This window comes from Pseudorca crassidens, chromosome 3 (assembly GCF_039906515.1).
Source record: "Pseudorca crassidens isolate mPseCra1 chromosome 3, mPseCra1.hap1, whole genome shotgun sequence".
NCBI classification, from domain to species: Eukaryota; Metazoa; Chordata; class Mammalia; order Artiodactyla; family Delphinidae; genus Pseudorca; species Pseudorca crassidens.
This window is the reverse complement of record NC_090298.1, coordinates 133,010,866-133,031,811: the sequence shown is the minus strand read 5'-3', so window position 1 is coordinate 133,031,811 and position 20,946 is coordinate 133,010,866. Positions and strand designations below refer to the sequence as shown.

General features: G+C 51.4%; 2 protein-coding genes across 4 annotated transcripts in view; one reads left to right on the top strand and one right to left on the bottom strand.

The window, feature by feature from the left end:
- The window catches only part of ADAM19 (ADAM metallopeptidase domain 19), an 88,808-nt gene extending 84,782 nt beyond the window's left edge, over positions 1 to 4,026 (top strand). The window contains exon 23 of the mRNA XM_067732390.1: positions 377 to 4,026. Within this exon, the coding sequence (XP_067588491.1) occupies positions 377 to 430 (54 nt within the window). The 3' untranslated portion in view covers positions 431 to 4,026. The remainder of the gene's footprint in view (positions 1 to 376) is intronic.
- On the bottom strand, positions 3,156 to 19,272 carry NIPAL4 (NIPA like domain containing 4). 3 transcript variants are annotated; one of them, XR_010942212.1, is made up of 7 exons: positions 19,000 to 19,272; positions 15,625 to 15,864; positions 12,121 to 12,177; positions 10,856 to 10,946; positions 8,456 to 8,616; positions 6,012 to 7,278; positions 3,156 to 5,163 (listed from the first exon to the last, which is right to left on the bottom strand). XR_010942212.1 is itself a non-coding variant. In XM_067732391.1 (6 exons), the coding sequence occupies exons 1-6, from the start codon at positions 19,034 to 19,036 to the stop codon at positions 6,653 to 6,655; spliced, it is 1,212 nt and encodes a 403-aa protein (XP_067588492.1). In that variant the 5' UTR covers positions 19,037 to 19,272; the 3' UTR covers positions 3,156 to 6,652. The 3 variants fall into 3 exon arrangements, 2 of the variants coding, with proteins under 2 accessions (XP_067588492.1, XP_067588493.1); XM_067732391.1 differs by having other exon boundaries at positions 3,156 to 7,278; XM_067732392.1 differs by lacking the exon at positions 12,121 to 12,177 and having other exon boundaries at positions 3,156 to 7,278.
- Positions 19,273 to 20,946: the final 1,674 nt, after the last annotated feature.

Genomic DNA, 20,946 nt, shown 5'->3' with positions numbered 1-20,946 from the left:
CTCTTAATACATCTTCCCTGGGACTTAGTCCTGGGACTTAGTCTTAGTCCTGGGAGTTGGGGCAGAGGGGAGCAGGTGAGGAAGCTGGCTCACTTCCCTGTGTTCCTACGAGGCCCTGGGAACTCTGCAGACTGAGCTGCAGCTTTGCTGGGAGGGAGGAGGGGAATGGCTTGTCAGCTGGGGGTTGGGGGCTGCCACCATGCCTCTTACTGCAGAGTTGATGGTCTGGACGAGCAGACATGTGGACAGACTTCTGCGGAAACCCTTCTTCTCAGGTGACAGTCTGCCACTCATGCCCACCTGTCACAAGCCAGAGGACAGCTCCCCGCTGATAGCACGGAGCTGATGTCTCTCTCCCTCTCTTTTTTCCCTGCAGTTTCCTGAATACAGGTCACAGAGGGCTGTGGGGATGGCTAGCTCGAAAATCTAGACCCGTCTGAAGGCGCTTCTCCCTTCCTGTGAGGACTCTGAACACCACAGAGGAGCCGTGGCCACGGAATCTGGAGGAAGCATGCCTGGCCACCTCTGAGCCCCCCCTCCCCCCCTCCCCTCCTCCTGGAACGACTGCATCTCTGAAAAATCTCCTCCTTGACTCAGTGCCACCTCGGCTTCCACAGAGGCCCAGAGTGCCTACCATCAACGGCATCCAAGTGTTGTTTTGTGCAATATTCAGCCCCAGGTAGGGAGGGCAGAGCCGAAGAGGTTGAATGGCTGCTCGTCCCCTATCCGCCCTTCAGCTGGCCCCTCACCCCAGAGGTGACAGTCGAGCTGGTGCAGGCTGTCCGAGCTGGCGAGCCCAGCTGGGAAAAGTCTGTTTAGCCCTTGAGGCCAGGACTCAGCTTGGAGAAGCCATCCATCCACGTCCTATGGAGGAGGGTACGCATGAGAGCTTTCCTTTGCTTCCATCTTCCTCAGAGGTCCCAGGCTGGACAGAGGCTGGGCACTTACTGTCCCTTTTAGCTTTACTGATCAGGAGGGGTCACTCCAGCCAGGGCTTGGTTGAGGTCACAGCTCCTGGCTCTGTGGCCATATGTGAACACGTCAAGTTCCCTCCTCACGCCGCCCCCCTCCCCCCACCAAAGCCCCCGCATCCCCTTACTCCCAAGGGTCACTCTGACTCAGACAGGTACTATTTGCAGGCAGTGTAGACAGCAGGGGGAGCACAGCCCCGGCCCCCTCTGAGCCGTCAAGCCAAAGGTTTCGACTCCGCTCGCCACTGTTCTTGAGTGCTCCTTGTTTTCTCTTCTGCATTTTCCAAGTGCCTCACGCTTCTGAGTTCTCCTTCTCTGCTGGGACCCGCCTAATGTGTGGTGCTGTGAAGAGTGAATCCCCAGCAGTCCCGACTTCCTGGGACTTGGTGCTGTGACCTGCAAGTCAGGGTCCTGCCTGCAGGTTGGCCACGGGATCTCCTATGTTGGTTCTCAAGAGTGTTGACCCGGGTAGACTCAGGCCATGGCTGTGGGGTCGTAGCTTTACTTTCCATGGTGTGTGGTGACCTCAGCAGAGTGTGGGTCTTCCTTTTACTCCCTGACCTGAATCTGAGTAAGGTCCTCAGGGACAGTGGTGGGTGCAGGGAGGAGAGTGGACATCCTGGGAGCCCCAGCCTGTCTCCAGACCTGGTCACTGGCTTGAGGCAGGGCCGTTGTCTTCTGAGCAGAGAGCAGACCTGTCTCTAGAGATCCCTAGAGAAGCAGCAGCCTTGACGGAACAGAGTCTGTGCCGGGACCAGCCAGACATTTTCTCATCCTCTTCCTTGTGTTCTTTCCTTTGGTCCTGTCCTCCCCGCAGCAGGGAATGGGGACTGTGTGGTGCTCTGCTAGCTGGGAGGATTTTCAGAGAACCATAGGAGATGTAGTCTGGGATGGTCTCCCACCCCAGAAAGGTGCCGGGCAGCTTGGGGCCTCCCCGCCTCCTGCAGTGAACAGACGTTTGCTCTTGAAAACCTCAGTGCAAGGAAGAGGCTTGAGTTTTCACTCCCAACCACTACCCTGGGGCCCCCTTATCGTTCTCTGTATACAATAGGTGCTCACTAGATATTCTTGGGTTTGTAGACAAGTGGGATATTCAGGCTGTGCACCTGCGGGGGGACACTTGGGATAGATTTAGAAAGAGCTCAGGAAAATGAAGTTCTCTTTCCTCAGGTAGTCAGGTTGTGTTATTGGTGATGTTCACACCCCTGTCTTGCTGACAAGGGCCCTGGTTGCTCCCCACAGCCGATGTCCACCATCCTTGCTGCCTCATGAGGTCAGGGGACGGCCTTCCATGTAAGTGTGCTACTCGAAACGCCCCAGGCCTTGAGGCTGGGCCCCAGAAAATTAACGGTGAAAACACCTCTCCACTGAAATCACCCTTAAACTCAACCCCCTGCCTCACTGACATTCCTGTGGCCTGTCCAGCTTTTCTCCCCAACGTCAGGAGGTTGAAGGCTCTGAAGTGAAAATGCCCCAGCCACTGTGGCTGCATGAGCCTTTTGAACCTGAAATCCACCCTCCCTGGAACCATACCAGAAAGAGACCTGGATTGTTGCTCTCCTGTTTGTTTCCGTTTTTGTTTTCAATTTTTTTAATACCACCTCCATCCCATAAACATTGTACTGTGAACTGGAAAATGGTTGAATTTTCTAAATTTGGTAAGACTTTCAGCAGCCGGTTCTATTTACTGTTTGACTCCTGGCTGTGTTCCGGCAGGCCGGCGGGGAGTCTGCCCAGGAGCAAGCCTGGCTGTCATAGCCCGTTCTTCCCCTCCTGTGTCCATGTGCTGCGTTGAGGTGATGGAAACCAATATGGACTTAGGGAAAGAGGCACTTTATTCTCAAGGATTACTGCAAGACTGGGGAAGGGAGTGTTGCGATAGGGGCAGGGGGCAGTTGCATTAGGAGAATGCTCAGGTGAGCTGAGCAGCTACAAGATCTGTGAGCATCCCACAGCTCAGACGGAAGGGGCCTTTTATAGGAAGGAGTGAGCATAGCTGGAAAAAACCACATTCAGGGACCATCTCTGTGGTCAGCCTTTGGGGGAGGGGCTGTATGCTGGCTCTGGCCAAGGGTGAGTCCATGCTCAGGGTCTGGGGGGTAGGAGGGGAGCCTAACTGAGGCTTGGTGGAGTGACTTAACCAGCCTTCTGTTCAGGTGGAGACTATGTAAATCTTTTTAGAAGCTAACTTAGCCTCCTGCCAGTTTTTCAACCCTAGGTGTGTTTTTTCGTTTGTTCGTTTGGTTTTTTTTTTTTTTTTGGTAGGTGTGTTTTCCTTAAGAGCCTAGGAGGCATCTCTGAAATGTAAACCTCAAGGGACATCAAGGGGGATTGCACCCTCTTTCCCTGTCTCAGTGGGAGTTTTAGCCCCGGCACCAGGCTCCAGTGGTAACTGCCTGCTTGCCGTGGGTTCTTTTTAGCCTTATTGACTTCTCCCTATGAAAGAAAAGCTCCTTTCTGCCCCAGCTCTGAGAGGTTCGCAGATCTTAGGGTCTCACTGTAGACCTTACAGTACTGTCATAGCCCCATCCCCCTGTGGCCATGGCCCCTCGCCATCTCTTGCAATAATCCTTTTGAACAAAGCCTCCCCTTACCTATGTCAGAATTTGTTCTTATTTGGCCGAGGGTATGGAAAACTTGCGCGTTTTAAATTGGGGACCAGTTCTAAAGTCGGTGATGGCGTTAAATGTGTATGTAACAGCTCTGCTGGACACGCAAGAAAGTCAAGAGTATGCCAACTGGAAAGGTGCTCCACCCATCCTTAGGGAACCGTGCAAAGGAGAGGTTCTGCAGAACCCAAGCCAAGTGCCCCCAACGTCACCCTTCCATGCATCCTCTCTTACCATCCACTGTGTGTATGTACGTGTGCGTCTGGGATCCAGGGCAATGTGAATTTTCTTTTTATTTGGGAGATTGTTCACAGAAAACAGATCCTCTTTTCTCTCGTCCACCTATTAATTGTTTACAATATTTGTATATCTATGCAAAATACTTGAATGGGCTGTGGTGCCTTTTTTCCTTGTTTGTATTTAATTAAATTGTCATTTGAAATGTTGTCCGGTTTGGCAACTCTTGTTTGTTTCTTTGTTTTAACGTTGCACTGGCCAGCCTGGATAGGATCCATCACCGAGGACTCCTCAGAAGAGTTCCTACAGAGACCGTCTGTCCAGCCTGTGAGGCCACCACGGAAGATCTTGAGCCACAGAAAAGCCCTGGGTTTTCCCATGACCAGTCGAGGGAGCTGTTTGTCTTTGCACCTGGACACAGGCCAGTCTAGTTTTAATAGGTCTGGGGGTCACTCACGGCATGAATAATATAGATCGACTTGAGGATTTGTGAGAGCTTAAAAGTATTCACATGGGGCTTCCCTGGTGGCGCAGTGGTTGAGAGTCCGCCTGCCGATGCAGGGGACACAGGTTCGTGCCCTGGTCTGAGAGGATCCCACATGCCGCGGAGCGGCTGGGCCCGTGAGCCATGGCTGCTGAGCCTGCGCGTCCGGAGCCTGTGCTCCGCAACGGGCGAGGCCACAACAGTGAGAGGCCCGCGTGCAGCAAAAAAAAAAAAGTATTCACGTGAAGCTCTTAGCACTGTGGTTGGCTTCTCGTAAGGGCTCAGGCATGGGATGGGTGTCTTCCACTGACGCTATTCCCCAAACAGCCTTTCCCTCTCTAGTGAAGGCGTGGCTGTAGAAGGCACTGGAGGGACTTCCTTGGCAGCCAGAACTCTCCAGAGATTGGGGACTGGCCCCCCGGCACTAGAGGAACCACTTTAATTGTTCCGTGTCCAAGGAAAGCCAAGATGTAAGTATCAAGTAAACACACTCAGAGGTCTTTATTCCTGACCCTGCAGACCACGCTCTCAGGGCCTTCAGATTACAGTCATTCTCAAGATCCAACATGTTGCATTGATTTTAGTTACAGAGAGAAATCCACATTCATTAAAAACTGTGGCTTTGAGGCTGGCGGTGCAGGAAGCCAGTCTGTTCCTTGGAGCTACCAGGCCAGCAACAGTTTGGCCTGGGCTTGGCTATGCTTAGGGCACAGGACGTAAACACAGGCACAGGTGTGGAGTTACACAGGGGAGGCTCTGCACCAGCTTGGGGGCTGAGGGCCAGGTCTTCCTTCTTTATAGATATACTGGCTCCCTTACCTCCCTGTCAATGGTCCTCATATCAACTCTCACATTCTTGCTGCTGGAGAGAAGACAGGAAGGGAGGGGATATTAATTATGTCTCTCTCCAGCTGCTCTTGTTTTTTGACTGCCTCTGGTCAAATGTGAGGGGACCAAAGGCAGTCCCCAAAGCAGGTGGTGGTGGAGCAGTCGTGACACACTGCTTCCCAGTGTGGGCAGCTCATCAGTGGAGCTGGGGACTTGGTGGTGATCTGGTCAACAGCCAGATTGCACCCCGTGCCGAGCTTACACCCCCCGACTTGGCCACTGAAGTTCAAAGCTGATCCCACTGGCCAAGCCTCTAAGGCTTCAGCCCAGAAGTTACCCAGAGGGGACTTCCCTGGCGGTCCAGTGGTTCAGAGTCTGCACTTCCACTTCAGGGGGTGCGGGTTCAGTCCCTGGTCAGGGAACTAATAAGATCCCACGTGCCGCGCAGTGTGTCCAAAAAAAAAAAACAAGTTACCCAGAGCCTTTTCCACCTGGGTTCTTGGTTCACCACCAGAGTAAACACAAAAGTTAGCCCCTGGTTTCCAGAGAGCCTGTGTCTGCTTTCCTGACTGCCCCTTACTCTTCTCCCCATCTCCCCAAATCATATTGGTTTACTCCTTGAGGAAAAGGAAAGTGCATTCTGCTCGACAGCCAGGCGACTGTTAAGAGCAGTGCAATCGCTGTTCTCTTTGGAGAGTGAGGCAAAATGAAACCCTGGGCTTGACCAGCAGAGCTTGGCTGGGAAGCCAGCACCTTTTGTTGTTGTTGTGTTGTTTTGAGTTCTCAGATAACTGCCTGAATGTCTCCATGACTGACTCCTTAGGATCTGTCTAGAGAGGGAAGGGTGGGGAAGGGGTCGGGCGGATGGAAACAGATGCTGACCTCCAGGCTGGCTGCTCCCGGGAACGGGGCTGGTGGAAGTGTTTCCCTGAGACGTCAGGTGGCTTTCACAGTAAGCAGGTCAGCTGAGGTTCTCGCCTCTGTCTCCGAAGATGAGGTGGCAAATGCAACAAGACATTTTACAGTAATTGTGTGTCTGTTGGTTCCGGGTGGGAGGCACGGCGAGTTGCTCTCTGGGCCTCGGAGGGCCAGCTGCACTTCAGTCTTGGGCTCAGGAACGGTGAATCCGTCTCAGGAGGAGAACCAGTGCGAAGGATTTCCTGATGACCAACGTTTCAGGGAAGTTCTTGGCTTGTGCTACATTCAGCGGATCAAATCCTATCTTCTTCCCAACAGCACAGAGGTGGCACCGAGGAAACGAGGAGGACGGGAGGGCCGGGGACCTGCTGGCACCAACGTGTAGTAGGGTATTTGGTCACTGAGGCTGTGTTTCCAGGAGGTTCTGCCGCCACTGCTCACTGGGTAGGGACTTTTCTCCCGGAAACAGCGGTGAGGTATAAATGAACGTCTCAAGAAAAGAGAGCCCACTGGTAAGAGCTGTGTTGAAAATAACCAGGTGGCTCTGAAATTGAGCAGTCAGGCTGTACCACAGGGCTCACCCTCTCACTCATGTATTCCAAGCTTTACGAATGGATTATAAATACTTCGGGCTTCTTTGGTGATGGGGCGCTGGAGAGTTCTATGTTGTCCACAAGAACATTCTTGTCTTCGAGTCTAACGATGCTGGGCTCTGGGGCGGGAGGCGGGGTTGGGTTTTTGTGCATGTGGGGCAGGCTGGTCCGGCTGACGTCCAGGTCTTTGAAAGCGTGAAGCGTGAACACACCCAGGATGATGGTGACAAAGCCAGAGAGGGTGCCCACAATGTCCACGGCCGACATGCTGTGCCACTCCTTGAAGAGGACGACGGAGGAGGTCACCACCATCGAGGTGAAGAACACGTAGTAGATGGGGAACACCAGGGAGGTATTAAAGATGTCCAGCGCCTTGTTGAGGAAATTGACCTGAGTGCTGAGCGAAAGGGCCAGCACGAGGGACAGGATGTAGGGGAGAGGGTGCCGCACAACTGGCAGCCCCTGGAAGAAGTTCTTAATGGTGATGCCCAGACCCTTGACGGCGGTCACGGAGAAGGCCCCGATCACAGAGCAGATGACGATGTAGATGAGGACATTCCTTTGTCCATAACGTGGGGCGATGACGAAGATGAGGATGAGGCAGGACACCAGCAGAAGCACAGCAAACACGATGTACCCTTTGTGGGGGATGGAGACAGGTAACCTGACCTGGGAGGATGCCAGTAGCCTCTAGAGCCCTCCACTCATGGCAATGGGATGTCTCATTAAGAACCTAGGCTTGGGGCTTCCCTGGTGGCGCAGTGGTTAAAAATCTGCCTGCCGATGCAGGGGACACGGGTTCGTGCCCCGGTCTGGGAAGATCCCACATGCCGCGGAGCGGCTGGGCCCGTGAGCCATGGCCGCTGAGCCTGTGCTCCACAACGGGAGAGGCCACAACAGTGAGAGGCCCGTGTACCGCAAAAATAAATAAAGCAAGAACCTAGGCTTGGGACTTCCCTGGCGGTCCAGTGGTTAGGACTCCGTGCTTCCGACAGGGGGTGCTGGTTTGATCCCTGGTCAGGGAACTAAGATCCCACATGCCACCACCTGGTGTGGCCAAAAAATTAAAAAAAAGAGAACGTGGGCTCTGGAGTCAAACATGGGTCCCAGTTCCAGCAACACAACTTTTTAATAACTTGTACAAGTTATTAAAGCCCCAAGACCTCAGTTTCCTCTTTGTAAAATAGGATTAATATTAGGACCTTCCTCATAGGAGCTTTTTTGTAGGATTAAATTAATACACGCAATTGACGGAATGCCACCCCCCCCCCCCATTTACATGTTGAGTGCTAATCCCAAATGGGATGGTATTCGGAGGTGACGTCTTTGGGAGGTGATTCAGGCATGAGGGTAGAGCCCTCAGGAAGGGAATACTGCCCTTATAAAAGGGGCTCCACAGAGCTCCTTTGCCCTCTACACCAGATGAGGACACAGCGAGAAGCTGGCCATCTATGAACAAAATCTATCGGGCCTTGATCTAGGACTTGATCGTGATCCCCGGAACTGTGAAACGTAAGTGTCTGTTGGTTATAAGCCACCCGATCTATGATATTCTGTTAAAACAACCTGAACTAAGACAATGCAAACAAGGCATTTAGACCAGTACCTGGCACATAACAAATACATAATAATAGCATCCCTACCTATCAGACTGGGAACCTGTAAGCTAGCCTCAGTACCAGCCCATCAGCTTTCCTCCCTGAGCTTGCTGCCTCCTCCTCCACATGGCAGCACCTGAGATGGCCAGAACCCAGTCAGACCTCTAACATGGTTCACGCCCAGTGCCTTCCTGCTCACTGGGAGCCTGGAGCCTACCTGTGTCTTTCATCTTGGCAGCCATCTCCACGATGGTGGTGATCTTCTCTTCCTCGGGGGCGTGTATCACCATCACTGTGCTGCCGGCCACACAGATCACACAGCCCAGCTTCCCCAACAGGTTCAGACTCTCTCCCAGGAAATATGAGGAAAGGATGGTACTGCATGTGAAAGTGGAGAAAGGGATTACAGCAGCCAGCCCAGTCCCAGCATCCTGGAGAAAAGTGAGGGCTGAGCAAGGGCTCACTACTCTCACACGTGGAAGCTTTTCTAGACCCCCCCCTAGGAAATGTGTGAAATAGAAACTTATTTAGGGGAGGGTTACAGTGTGGGCTGGAGGAATCGACGACATACATGTGAATTTCTTTCATTTTAGAGACGGACAATATCCCCAAAGAGAAGAGTTGGAAGAGCCCTTCAAAGCACTCTTGTCTAACTTCCTACCCAATGAGCACATCTTCTCTTAACATTGCAAACAGAAGGCTTTCAGCCTTGGCTTGTATACCTCTGGTGGCAAGCAGCTCCCCCCTTCACAAGGCAAATGAATCCCTTGTAGGTTCATTCTGTTATTAACCCAAAATATGGTAGTTTCTACTCATCCCATATCTATTCCTTGAGCCATACAAAACAAATCCATTCCTTCTTCCATTTGTATATGCCAATATAAACCACCACAGTGACACTTGGGCACACTTTACATACTAGATATTGTGCTAAGAACTTCCCATTTATTATCTCACTAACATCTTGCAACTCTGAGAAGTAAAATATGTCCATTTTATAGAGGAGAAAACTGAGTCCCATAGAAGCTTAAATGATGGCAAGATCATACAACTGGTAAGACACGAGCCAGGATTTGAACTCAAGTTCTGTCTAATTATAAAGCCTATGGTTTTTCCTCTACACCTCACTGAGAAGAATTCTCCTGACTTCCTTGAGTCTTTTCTGGACAAAACACCTCCAGTTCCTTGCTGTTCCTTGGTGATGTGACTTTCATTCCCGTCACATCCTCCAAATGAGCCAGCAAAGGTGAAGGAAGAAGGGTGGTGAGACGAGACAGGTACAATTGCTGGGGCATGCTTCTGTTTCTTTAAACAGGTGGCATTAGTTTAGGGCAAAGACCTGTTGGCTGACCTAAGGTAACCCAATGAGCCTCATGAGTCCTGCTTAAAGGTATCAGGAAAGAGGGGATTGATGTCTAACCTCCTTTGAATGTCTCCCATCTCTCCTCTAAATCTCCCAAAACCATTTTACCCACAATGCCTGTTCATCAGCGCCCAGTAGCATTAGCAAAGGCAGAGGTCACACAGTGGAGGATCCCCTGCCGCTCCCAACTTCCTGGGATGGGAATCTGTAAACTAATCAGATACGCAATACTGGTATCTCAGCTACATCAGCCAACCGTGCCATGTGAGTCACGGCTCTATCTGGTTTTTGACTGCATAAATGCTGCAAAATTGTCATCAAGCTGGTAAAACAAAACAGGAAATTACAGGTACTGGGTGTGGTGGGCTAGGGACTTACCGGGGCTCCAAGGTTAGGGTGACAATCAGAGCCAGCTTCAAATGGGGCTCAGGACCCCCACAGGGGAACTGTGTTTGTAGCTTGGGAGGAACGGGGCAATGGGAAGCACACACATTTAATATCAGCTATCTTTAATACCATCAAACATCTTCCAGGCCATGGGGCCTAGTGGTGAAGCACCCAGACTCTGAAATTAGACTGCCTGGGAGGGAATCCTGGCCCAGCCTCCTGGGACCTGGGTGACCTCGGCCAAGATGCTTAACCCCTCTTGGCCTCAGGTCTCCCCTCCTTTCTAATTAGTAGGGATGCTGTGAGGATTAAATGAGGGAATACATTTAGAACATTTAGCGCAGAGTAAACCCTCAATCTATGTTAGCTGTGGTTATTCTTCAGCGCCTGTTCTGTACTAGGCACTTTCTGTCCGTCATCTCATTTAGTCCTTAAATCAGTGCCTTCAGGCAGGTATTATGAACATCCCCACTTAGCAGATGGGAAATTGAGGCTCAGAGTAGTTAAGTGACCTGCCATGTAACTACGAAGTGGCAGAGATAAGGTTAGATAGAACCCAGGGAGGGTTCATCTAGGGCTTGTACTTTCAACTTGTGTGCTTCTCCTATTGGGGCACCAAAACACTGACATGAGACATTCAGCCTTGCGGCAGGGGAAGCCCTTCCACCTGGTTTGGGCTTGGCCTGCCCCTTCACCGCCCAGGCAGCAAACCATCCAAGGGTGCGGAGCTCTGAACAGCACACTGCCTCCTTCTGGAAGCTGAGACTGACCCAGGTCCTTGACTGCAAGTAGCAATTGACCCCATGTGCAGTTCCGGACATCAACAAACTGAAAATAGGAAGAGACAGCAAGAGAGGTGACAACAACCTTATGAGGATACTCAGCACTCCCAGTGGTGTGACGACTGTCGCAGGAGCAAACGCATAGGCCCCAAAGTTGGCAACTTCTCCGGCAGCCACTAGGAAATTAAGGGGGAAGAGAGGTCACAGTGGCTCTGATGCGCCATCTCCAGCCCAAATGAATCTGGGTGGAGACGGCTTCATTCAGTGTTCAATCACTCACAGAATCCCAGACCAGCATTCCTTAAAATCCCCACCCTTATGCTGTCTCCCTGCAGAATCTGATCTGAAGGTCAGGCCCAGATGATCCTGACCAAATCCTCCCATGTTAAAGATAGGGAGGTGGCCTGGAGTCCAGGGTCACATGGTGCTCTCTGGTTCTTGAGGTCCCTTGGCTTCTAGCCTAGGCACGGTTAAGTGTATCTCAGGGACTGCGAATGATTGGTCTGTATCTTCAAGGTAAGCCCTAGAAAGTGTTAATTATCAAATAAAGACACAGCTACAGTTACTGATTCTCCAGGCACCAAATGGTCCACGGAGCCGTCTTTCCCAGAGGAGTTATGGATGGTCTAGACTGACAGGCGGGTGGTTAGAAAGTCAGACATTCCCAAAGGGCCTACCTCTCCCCATATGAGTTTCCAGTTTGCAGACTCCTGCAAGTGCCTCTTCTGTCTCCCTGCTCGTAGGGAATGACCTGGGTCTGCCCTTTGAAAGCAGATGATGAATGTGATAACTCTGGCTAAGACAGGGATCAAAACCTGACTTAGGGGATTACAAATCGAAAGCTGGCTAATTTTCTGTCCCAAAGAATTAGGGTTTGAAAGCCAGAGAGGGTGGGTGGAAAGGAATGTGTGAATGTGAAAATGCGGGCAAACCTTAGGTGGCAGACCAGCCATGTTCTAAGTGAGCCAACAATTGCCTGTGGAATGGGGCAGCTGACTTAGGAGTCCCAGGCTGTGCCCTGCAGGAGTCCAGAAGATTCCAGCGGGCAGTCATAGCTCCCTGAATTTCAGGGGAAGTTGAGAAATTACACCTTATCACTACCAGCTCTGTACAAGCCTCTCTGGGGACAGATGCTTTATGGATGAAAGACTGACTTTGGATGGAGAGAGTGACCTGAGATGCAGGTAAAATGTTCTACCTGCAAAGACTGTTTAGATTCTCCCCCTAGAAATCTGGGCCTTGGATTCATATTTTGCACAAGAGAGACAGAAATGCCCCGTCCACCCCTCCTTTCATCTCTGCCTCTGTCATCAATAGGGCACTGTCCTTAGTAGCAAAGATCCCACTTACTGGTGAGAAATCCAGCCCACCACATTGCATCCTTCAGGTAGCCGTAGCCTCCGTCCACTGTAGAAAGGAATGGGCATGAAGTTAGAGGTTGGCCGTACTTTCTCAGGACCTCTCCTTCTCTACCTTCACTCGCCAGTCTCTAAGGGTTCAGTATATGTCAGCTGTGGTGAGTCCTCCAGGCCTGCTTCTGGGCCCTGTCCTGGGTGAGTTCATCCCTTCCAAAGTTTTAAATTCCATCTAGATACCCTATGTCATATATGCACCCTGATCCTTTCTTCTTAGCCCTGATGTATATCCAGTTGCTTACTTGACAACTCTTGGGTCTCGCACAGGCATCTCAAACTCTGTCCCGAATGGAACTCTTGATTTTTAAATGCTCCCTACCCACCAAATGAAGCTCAGTAAGCGGCACCTCCGTGTACCTAGTTGCTTAAGCCAGAAACCAGGGAATCACACCTGACCCTCCCACTACTCCACCTTCTGCATCCATTCCATCCTGCTGATTCTGTCTCCAAAATGCATTTCACGTGTGTCCACTCCACTGCCACCCCACCACCCAACTCCCAGGCACTATCACCTCTGGTCTGGGTTGGGGCAACTGCCTCCTAGGACTCCTCTGGTTCTTCTCTTGTCCCTTATAATCCATTCCTTTCATAGTACCCAGGAGTCTTTTTTTTTTTTTTTGCGGTACGCGGGCCTCTCACTGTTGTGGCATCTCCCGTTGCGGAGCACAGGCTCCAGACGCACAGGCTCAGCGGCCATGGCTCACGGGCCCAGCCGCTCCGCGGCATGTGGGATCTTCCCGGACCGGGGCACGAACCCATGTCTCCCGCATCGGCAGGCAGACTCTCAACCACTGCGCCACCAGGGAAGCCCAGCCAGGAGTCTTTTAAGAATTATGTCACACCTCAGCGTCTAGCTGGCCAGTGGCTTTGAAATGCTCTTAGGATAAAGACCAGAATCCCTAACAAGCCTGTTCATAGTGTTGACCCTGCTCACTTCTCCAAAGGCTTCTCCTGCCACACTTCCTACTACAGTCTAGCTGCTCAGGCTGTCTTTGAGTTCTTCAAAAATGATGAGCTCTTTTTGGCCTTAAGGGCTTTGCATGTGCTTTTCCCTGTTTGGAATAGTCTTCTTAACAATATTTGCCTATAACTACACTTACTCTACAGGTCTCTGCTTGAATGCTGCTTCCACTAAAATGCCCTCCCCGGTCCCCTTATCTTTATTGTTTCCTCGGGATTCTCTCTCGTCACACTCAGTTCTCCTTAATGACACTTGTCATTTATAATTTGATCTATTTATTTTCTGAAATTTCCCCCACTAAAATGGAAGCTCCATGTAGCCAAGAATTGTGTCTGCTTTGTTCACATGATGGACTCAGAGCCTGGCACATGGTCAATACTCGGTATTAGCAATGAGGATGATGATGATTAGGGTGGGTTTTAGACAGTTTTGTGAAAATCCCAAAGTTGTATGTTGCTTTTTGTGAATGCCCTTTTTTCTAAGATGGTCTTTAACTTTCCTCAGGTTCCGCAAGCAGTCAGAATCTCCCATAAAAGTGCTCTGAGAGCATTTTACTCTGAGTTGAAATCTCAGAGAAGATATTGAAAGAGCAGATGGGAGAAAAAATGGATTCTGGGGAAGCTGCCTTTCTGAATGGTCAGTGATACTTGCTCTGCTCTCTCCTGAGTGGAAGCAGCTATTTTTCTGGCACTCTGGGAGGTCTCTGGCCTTTCAAACCCTTGTCCAGAAGAAGAGATAGAGCAGCAATGACCACTGATCCTGACTTCATGCCCACACCTCACATCTCTCCATTTTAGAGCACACCCGGCTCTAGTCCTGGGTATCCAACTATCTGTCAGGCTCTCCCACTTAGATCACAGTAAAACTAATACTGGTGCTTACTCCATGCTAAGCATCCTTCTAAACATACTACATATCTTCACAACAAGATATAGCTGGAACTATTCCTATCCCCATTTTTTCAGATGAGGAAACTGAGGCAGAAAAACTAGTTTTCTTGCCCAGGATCATATCACCTGGAATTGAGGAGCTAGAATTGGAACACAAATAGTCTGCTTCCAAAGCTCAGTGTCCCATAGAACATTAAACTGAACACGTCCAAACCTGAACACATCATCTTCCTATAAACCTGCTCCTCCTGCTTTCTTTGTCTCAGAAAATCGCACCATCATCTCCCCAGTTGCTCAAAGCAGAGCGCTCTGAGTCACCTTGACTCATTTTTTCATCCTCCCCTTGGGGCCAGGCAACACCAAACCCAAACCCAGTAAGTCCTACCTTCAAAATCTATCTCTGGACTTCGCCACTTGTCTCCATTCCCACTGCAATTTCCTGGCCCAAGTTCTGTTGTTTTTCTCCCCAAATTGGTCTCCCACCCTCCAGTCTTGTCTCCTAATCCACTCTGCACCCAGCAACCAAAATTAACGATTTTCAAATCGTAAATCGAACTATGTCTCTCCCCTGCCTAAAACCTTTGTCACTTACAATTACACTCAAACTCTGGAGCCCGGTTTACAAGACATTTCATGAGCTGGCCCTCACCCCATCTCTTACCCCTCCATGCTCTAGCCATCCTGAGACAGTTTCAGCTTCTAATATCACTCATGCTCTCTCACCCCTGGGCCTTTGCACATGCTCTTCTTTCTGCCTGGAATACTACTTCTTTCTCTTTTCCCCTCACCTTGTTATCTCCACATCATGTAGGTCTCAGCTTCTAAATCAACTCTTACAGAAAACCTCCCCTACCCCTCAAGCCTGGCTTTACATGGCCCTCCAAAATATTGCCATAACATTCTTCATTTTCCCCATGATAGCATTTAACATGCTACAGAACAACTGTTTATCGACTTGCCTGTCTCTTCCACTCAACTCAATGCCCCACAAGGGCACTGTGTCCCCAGGTCTAGCACGGCACCTGGCACACAGCTGGTACACAATGAATGATGATTAAATGAACACATTTTTTAACATAGGAGTCCTTTTCTCAACAATCGTTTCATGGATACACGTCTTATTTTTCAAACAAGCAAATCCCTGTGGACAGAGACTCAGTAATTCTTTTGTAGCCTATAAAGGAGCTCAGATTGATAGTACGTGAGGACGCACCAGTGTCTGACATTGTTCTGGGCAAAGGTATTATATTCCCATTTTGTAGGGAGACTGTGACTTGCCTGTGATGACACAACTGGTAAGAAATAAAACCAGGACTAGACCCGGGGTTTCTGATTCTTGGCCCTGAGACTTTTCCCTGTCTTCACCCCAATTAACTGATCATGTAGTTCTCAGGAACTACTGGATTACAAAGGAAGGTCTCCTGTTGTGGGTGGATCGGCCTCCCAACGGGACTGACAATGAGCCTTTTGTGCCTATCTAGGACAGGTTCTCAAGCCGCTACAGTGGACCCCGTGAAGGGAGGTTCACGGGGCTGGCCGAGGGCTCGCCACCCAGCGCCCCATCCAGCCCCGCCCCCCAGGAGCCTACCAGCCCGCGTGGCACCAGAGGCCACCAGTCGCTGGAGACCCTTCTTCTTGAGGATGACGCTGCTGCCGATGAGGAAGCTGGACAGGATGGCCAGCCCCAGGCCGACGTAGAAGCTGTAGTTCTGCCTGAACCCCTCCTGCCAGCTGCTGGAGATGACACTGCTGGGCACCTGGGGGCTGAGGTCGCCGACGATCTGGCACAGGACTTGTTGGGAGGAGCAGTACAGGCTGATCAGGGAACCTAGGGAAGACCACGGTGAGAGTCACGCTGGGGACATTTGCATGCAGGCTAGGGACCTTCGTGAACTCATCAAGTGCTTCCAACCATGTGTCAGATAAGTGCTGTCTTTGATTCCCACTTCATATATGTGGAAATGGAGGCCTTGCCTAAGAACACAGGCTGTCTGACTCCAGAACTCCAGCACCTCACCACTAAGTCAGACTGATGCCCCCCCACCACCACATAGGGCCCCACAGCTCTCAGGCCTCATCAAATCCAACCTCCCGGCCTCCACAGGAATCCCCTCCCAGCTTCTGGGCACATGGGCCTCCAACAGCTCAGGATCATACAGGGATTCTCCCCTCCCAGAGGCCTCTTCACTTACGTATCCCTAACTGCAGCCCTAGTGCAGAGTCCTGACAGGTAACAGGAGGGCGTGAGGCTGGAGTCCACAGCCCCTCCTAGGCCTGAAGATGATGAAATACGAGCATCCTTGCTTGTCAGAACCGACCATCCCCAGGCCTTACTTCGAAGACCTCTGGTGCTGTGGTCAGGGCTGAGGCCTCCTTCAGGCCTCAGAGAGATCAGTGTCCCTGCCACCCCATGCAGGATCTGTCTTTAGCTCTCCTTCCAAGTCCTAGAGTCCATGAGAGTCAATCAGTTCTCACGCCCTTGAGCCAGCACACCCTTGCTGGCTCTTCTGGCACAAATACCAAGGACAACAGGACAAACTTGGGCATGCGGGGCAGACCCTCAGTCAGAAGAACTAAGCTGCCCAAGTTCAAGGAGACAGTACAAAGCACGGCAATAATCCTCTGGTACTCCCAGGGCCCACCACCCTGGGGCTTCTCAGGAGCATCCCTTATCATGGAAACGGCAGAGTGGTCATGCCCAGGGTTTTAGCTGAAGAAACTGGGGCCCTGATAAGCTTGGTAACCTGCCTAAGGCTACACTGGTGGTAAGTGGTAAAGCCAGAATTGCTTCCCTAGCCCATATCATACCAAAGTTCATGCTCTCAGTCACCAGCGCCCCCCGCCCCCACACACACAACACACACACACAGACACAGCAGGTGGCAAGGGGGATGGGGTGTCATTTAGCCTCTTGAAGGCTACCTTAAAACATGAGCTCCCTGATAACATTTAAAAATCAGGAGATTTCCCATGAAAGTCCAGCTTCAGGGCTGCCTTTGCTTACTCTGCTGGGCACACGGTCCCATAGGCAACAGTAAGCTGTGGCTCAGCAGTGGTTTTACCCCTAGAGAGGATGTGCTCTTTGCGATTCCCCTGAGTCCACACGCGGCTCCCTTCAGTCATTTTTGTTATGTGTTCGGCCCCTATAAGCATCTGACTTTGTGACCTTTGGTAGTAGAAGGTCTTTTTCAAACTGTGGGTCACAAAGACCCAGGCTCGTGTGCCAAGGATGTAGGCCCGGGCCAGGCACTTCTCCTTGAACCAAGCTAGATCTCTAGGCCTGCACTAGAAGGGCCCAAAGTCCAAAAGGCCAGGCAGCTTTAGCTTTGGCATAGCTAGAGCACAGAGTGGCATTTTGGCGTAACGAAGGAAGGGCACTGTTGACCTTTCTTCCACGGCACAGGAGCATGGAACAGCAGAGCGGCAAGAGCCCTTAGAAGGCATCCTGTCTAACCCTCTTTCTTTTCAGCTGGGGAAACTGAGGCCCTGAGATGGGGAAGGATTTGCTTGAGTCTCATAAAAGCCTGGTGGCAGAGCTGGGTCTGGAACCCACCAGGGGACGCCCATGTGTCTTCTGCAGTGGGAGACCTCTCTTTCCAACACCTGTGTCACAATCCAGAGAAGATGAGACGAGAAACCATCTGGGTCCCTAATCAAACTTGTTCTGACTGCTCACTCCTGTTCCTCAGTTAGGGCAAGAGTCAAATCCTGGGAGTTCCCTGAGTTCAGGAAAAGAGCCAGAACCTGGGAGGATGTGGGCCAAGGAGGGCGACTCCCAAGAGGAAGGCCAAGCCCATTTCCACCCCCTTCCCCCGCCCTCCTGAAGGTTCACCTCCAGCAGGTGGAGCCAAAGGGTGGGCCTGGCTCTTTGGGGGAGGCTTGAGGCATCCAAGGGGCACAGTGCCCTCCATCGAGTCAAGTCCTCCCACAGGGGTAAAAAGAAAAGGAGAGAGGGCTGATGGCCAAAGGAAATCCAGTTCTGAGAAGCGTGCTCATCTTGGCAAATGGGTGTTGGGCCAGATGATTCCTGCTTCTCTTCCTGAATATGCTAAGACTGGGGAACATGTTTTTCCCCAGGGGAAGACGAGGCTGAAAATGGACCGCATCACTGTTCAGAAAACCAAGGCCAGCTAACACCCAACAGGCCCGCTTTGAAAGCTTCACTGGAGAGGAGAAGTTAGAAAAACAGGTATATCCCACAGGCTGCATACCAAGACCAGGTAGGAAAATGGAGAAATACCAAGAAAGGAGATGAGCACAGTACAGGTTTTAGAATCCAAGAGCCCTGGTTCTATATTCCATTTCCCCACTGTACTACCTTGAGCAAGTTCATCAGACTTTTCAGAGCCTCATTTTCCCTACTTCCAGAATGGTGACAGGAAGGTAATAATATCTACCTGCCTTCTAGAGTTGTGTTAAGGATTAACTGGGATAATGCAGGTAAAGAGCCTAGTCCACTACCCAGGTTCATAATAAGAACTTGAGCATAAAGCCCAGAATCTTTCCTTATCCTTTCCTGGGTTGTTCTTTCCCTCCTTTTCCTAAAAGGTGGATGTGGGTTTGGGGGTGGTGAGTCTCTGCGCCCTCTACCCTGTCTTTGATGAGCCCCAGGGGGACAGACCTGGGCAGGTACTAAAATCTGAAGCAACTATACATAAAAGACACCCCCCCCCCCCCCCACACCTCTTGGTAGACCCGCTCCAATCGATAAATCCCGCCTCTTCCCTCCCACGCACGTCCCCCTTTCTCCCATTCCCCCCTCAGCTACCCAGCTCCAAAGAGGGGGAAAGTCAGCCAGAACCCTGCTCCCTCCCAAGACGGGCCTGAGAACTGGGTGGGGGACGACGCATGCGGACCCCCTCCCCGTTTCGGTCCCCCTGGCAGGAGAGGACGCAGAGGAAAGGAGCAGCAGGGAGGGAAGGCGAAGCGCAGAGCGCACGGGGTCCCCGCTGGCCTCACGCACCGTTCTCGCAGCTGGTGTTGCTGGCCGGCAGCTCCATGGGGCGGACGGTGCCCCGGCTCCCCGGCTCCGGAGCAGGTGGCTGAGATTTGTCCCCCGCGTGGCCGGCGTGCGAGGAGCAGCCGGGGTCGGACCCGGGGGTGGGGAGAATGACGCGCCCCAGAGGGGGAGGGTCCCCGGGGAGGAGCCGCCCGGCCTCTTAGGCAACTCCGTGGGCCTGGGGCCCTGTGCTCGAGTTGCCCGCGGAGGGGCGCATGCCCTCCGGGGGCGCGGAGGCTGCCTGGATCCCGGAGCGGGCGTCAGAGGGGGCGGGTCCCCGGGCGCCGCCTCTCCTCGAGACGCCGGACCAGCACCTAGACAGCTGATGGGCTCCAGGGTGGCTGGAGAGGGTTCAATTTTCTGGCTGAGGTAGAAGTGGGAACGTGGGGACTAAAAGGGGGAACTGCTGCCAGTTGGGGCTCTCTCGGGCCATGGGCATCCAGGACATTCGGTTTTTTTCCCTTCCTGCCTACCTTCCTGGCTTCCTACCTCCCTGCCTTATTTATTCATTTAACGTAGGTCTGATCTGCACTGGGGCACTAATATGTAACAGGCACATAGTAGGTGCTCAATAAAGGGCGATACATATATGTGGAATGAATGGGTGATACAAGCTTGGTAAATTGAATGAAAGAAGGAAATGAAGTAACTGGAGACCAAAATGAATCAAACATATTCCCTGTCCCCCAAGAACCTTATATATTATTAATAGGGGAAACAAAATGGGATCAACTATCTAGAGACTGGTGTTTTCCAAATCACCATCAAAAAGAAAAATGGTGGTGGGGCTTCCCTGGTGGCGCAGTGGTTGAGAGTCCTCCTGCCGATGCAGGGGACACGGGTTCGTGCCCCGGTCCGGGAGGATCCCACGTGCCACGGAGCGGCTGGGCCCGTGAGCCATGGCCGCTGAGCCTGCACGTCCGGAGCCTGTGCTCCGCAATGGGAGAGGCTACAACAGTGAGAGGCCCACGTACCGCAAAAAAAAAAAAAAAAAATGGTGGTGATGGAAAGTATATTTGTTACTGTGGGTGCTAGTAAAACGAGTTCGAGAAACACTGAGCTGGACCTTAAAAACACTTGTGTATTGCTTGCTATAGGCCAGGCACAGCTGTTAGTGCTGAAAACTCCCAGTTCATTTAAACCTCATGACAAACTTACTTGTAGCTTTATGATTTATAGAAAGGAAACTGAGGCACAGAGTGATCTAGTAACTTGCCCCGGGGTCCTAGCTAGGAAGCAGAAGAGCCAAGATGAAATGCATGCTCCCAGCAACCACACCAAGCCTGGCATTTTAGGCTGAAATAACTCTGCTCCCAAGGAGTGAGGACTGCCAAGAAAGTAGTGGTGGGTGCCGAGAGGTCACTGGCCTTCTGGAGCAAGTAGCTTTTAAAAGTGGTTATTTACTGAGTCTTCACTCGGGGACAGATACTGTACTAAAGGCTTACAGGCATTATCTCATTTAAGCCTTCTGTGAGGCAGGTGCTAATCTCCATGGTACAGATGAGGGAAAACGGTATTAAAATTTTTTTGATTACGAAGTAATTTTGAATTTACAGAAGAGTTACAAAAATATTTCACAGAGTTCCCATATACCTGTCACCAGCTTCCCCTAATAACATTTTGTATAGGAATAGAAAAAGCCATATTTTAAATACTGATAAACTACCCCCGCCCCATCCCCACAAGGTCCCATAGCCAATAACTGAGGGCGCCAGGAGTAAACAGAGCTGCTATATCCTCACCCTGTCTCCCAAGCCACCACCCTCCACCCTCTGCTGGTGGCCTTCTAGCTGGGCCTCAAAGGGAGGGTCCTCGCAGCATGTGGCTTCCCTTAACTTGCTGGATGACTTTAAAAAGTCACCTTCTCTCCAGAAGGATCAGTTTCCTTATCTGTCAAATAAGACAGCCCTT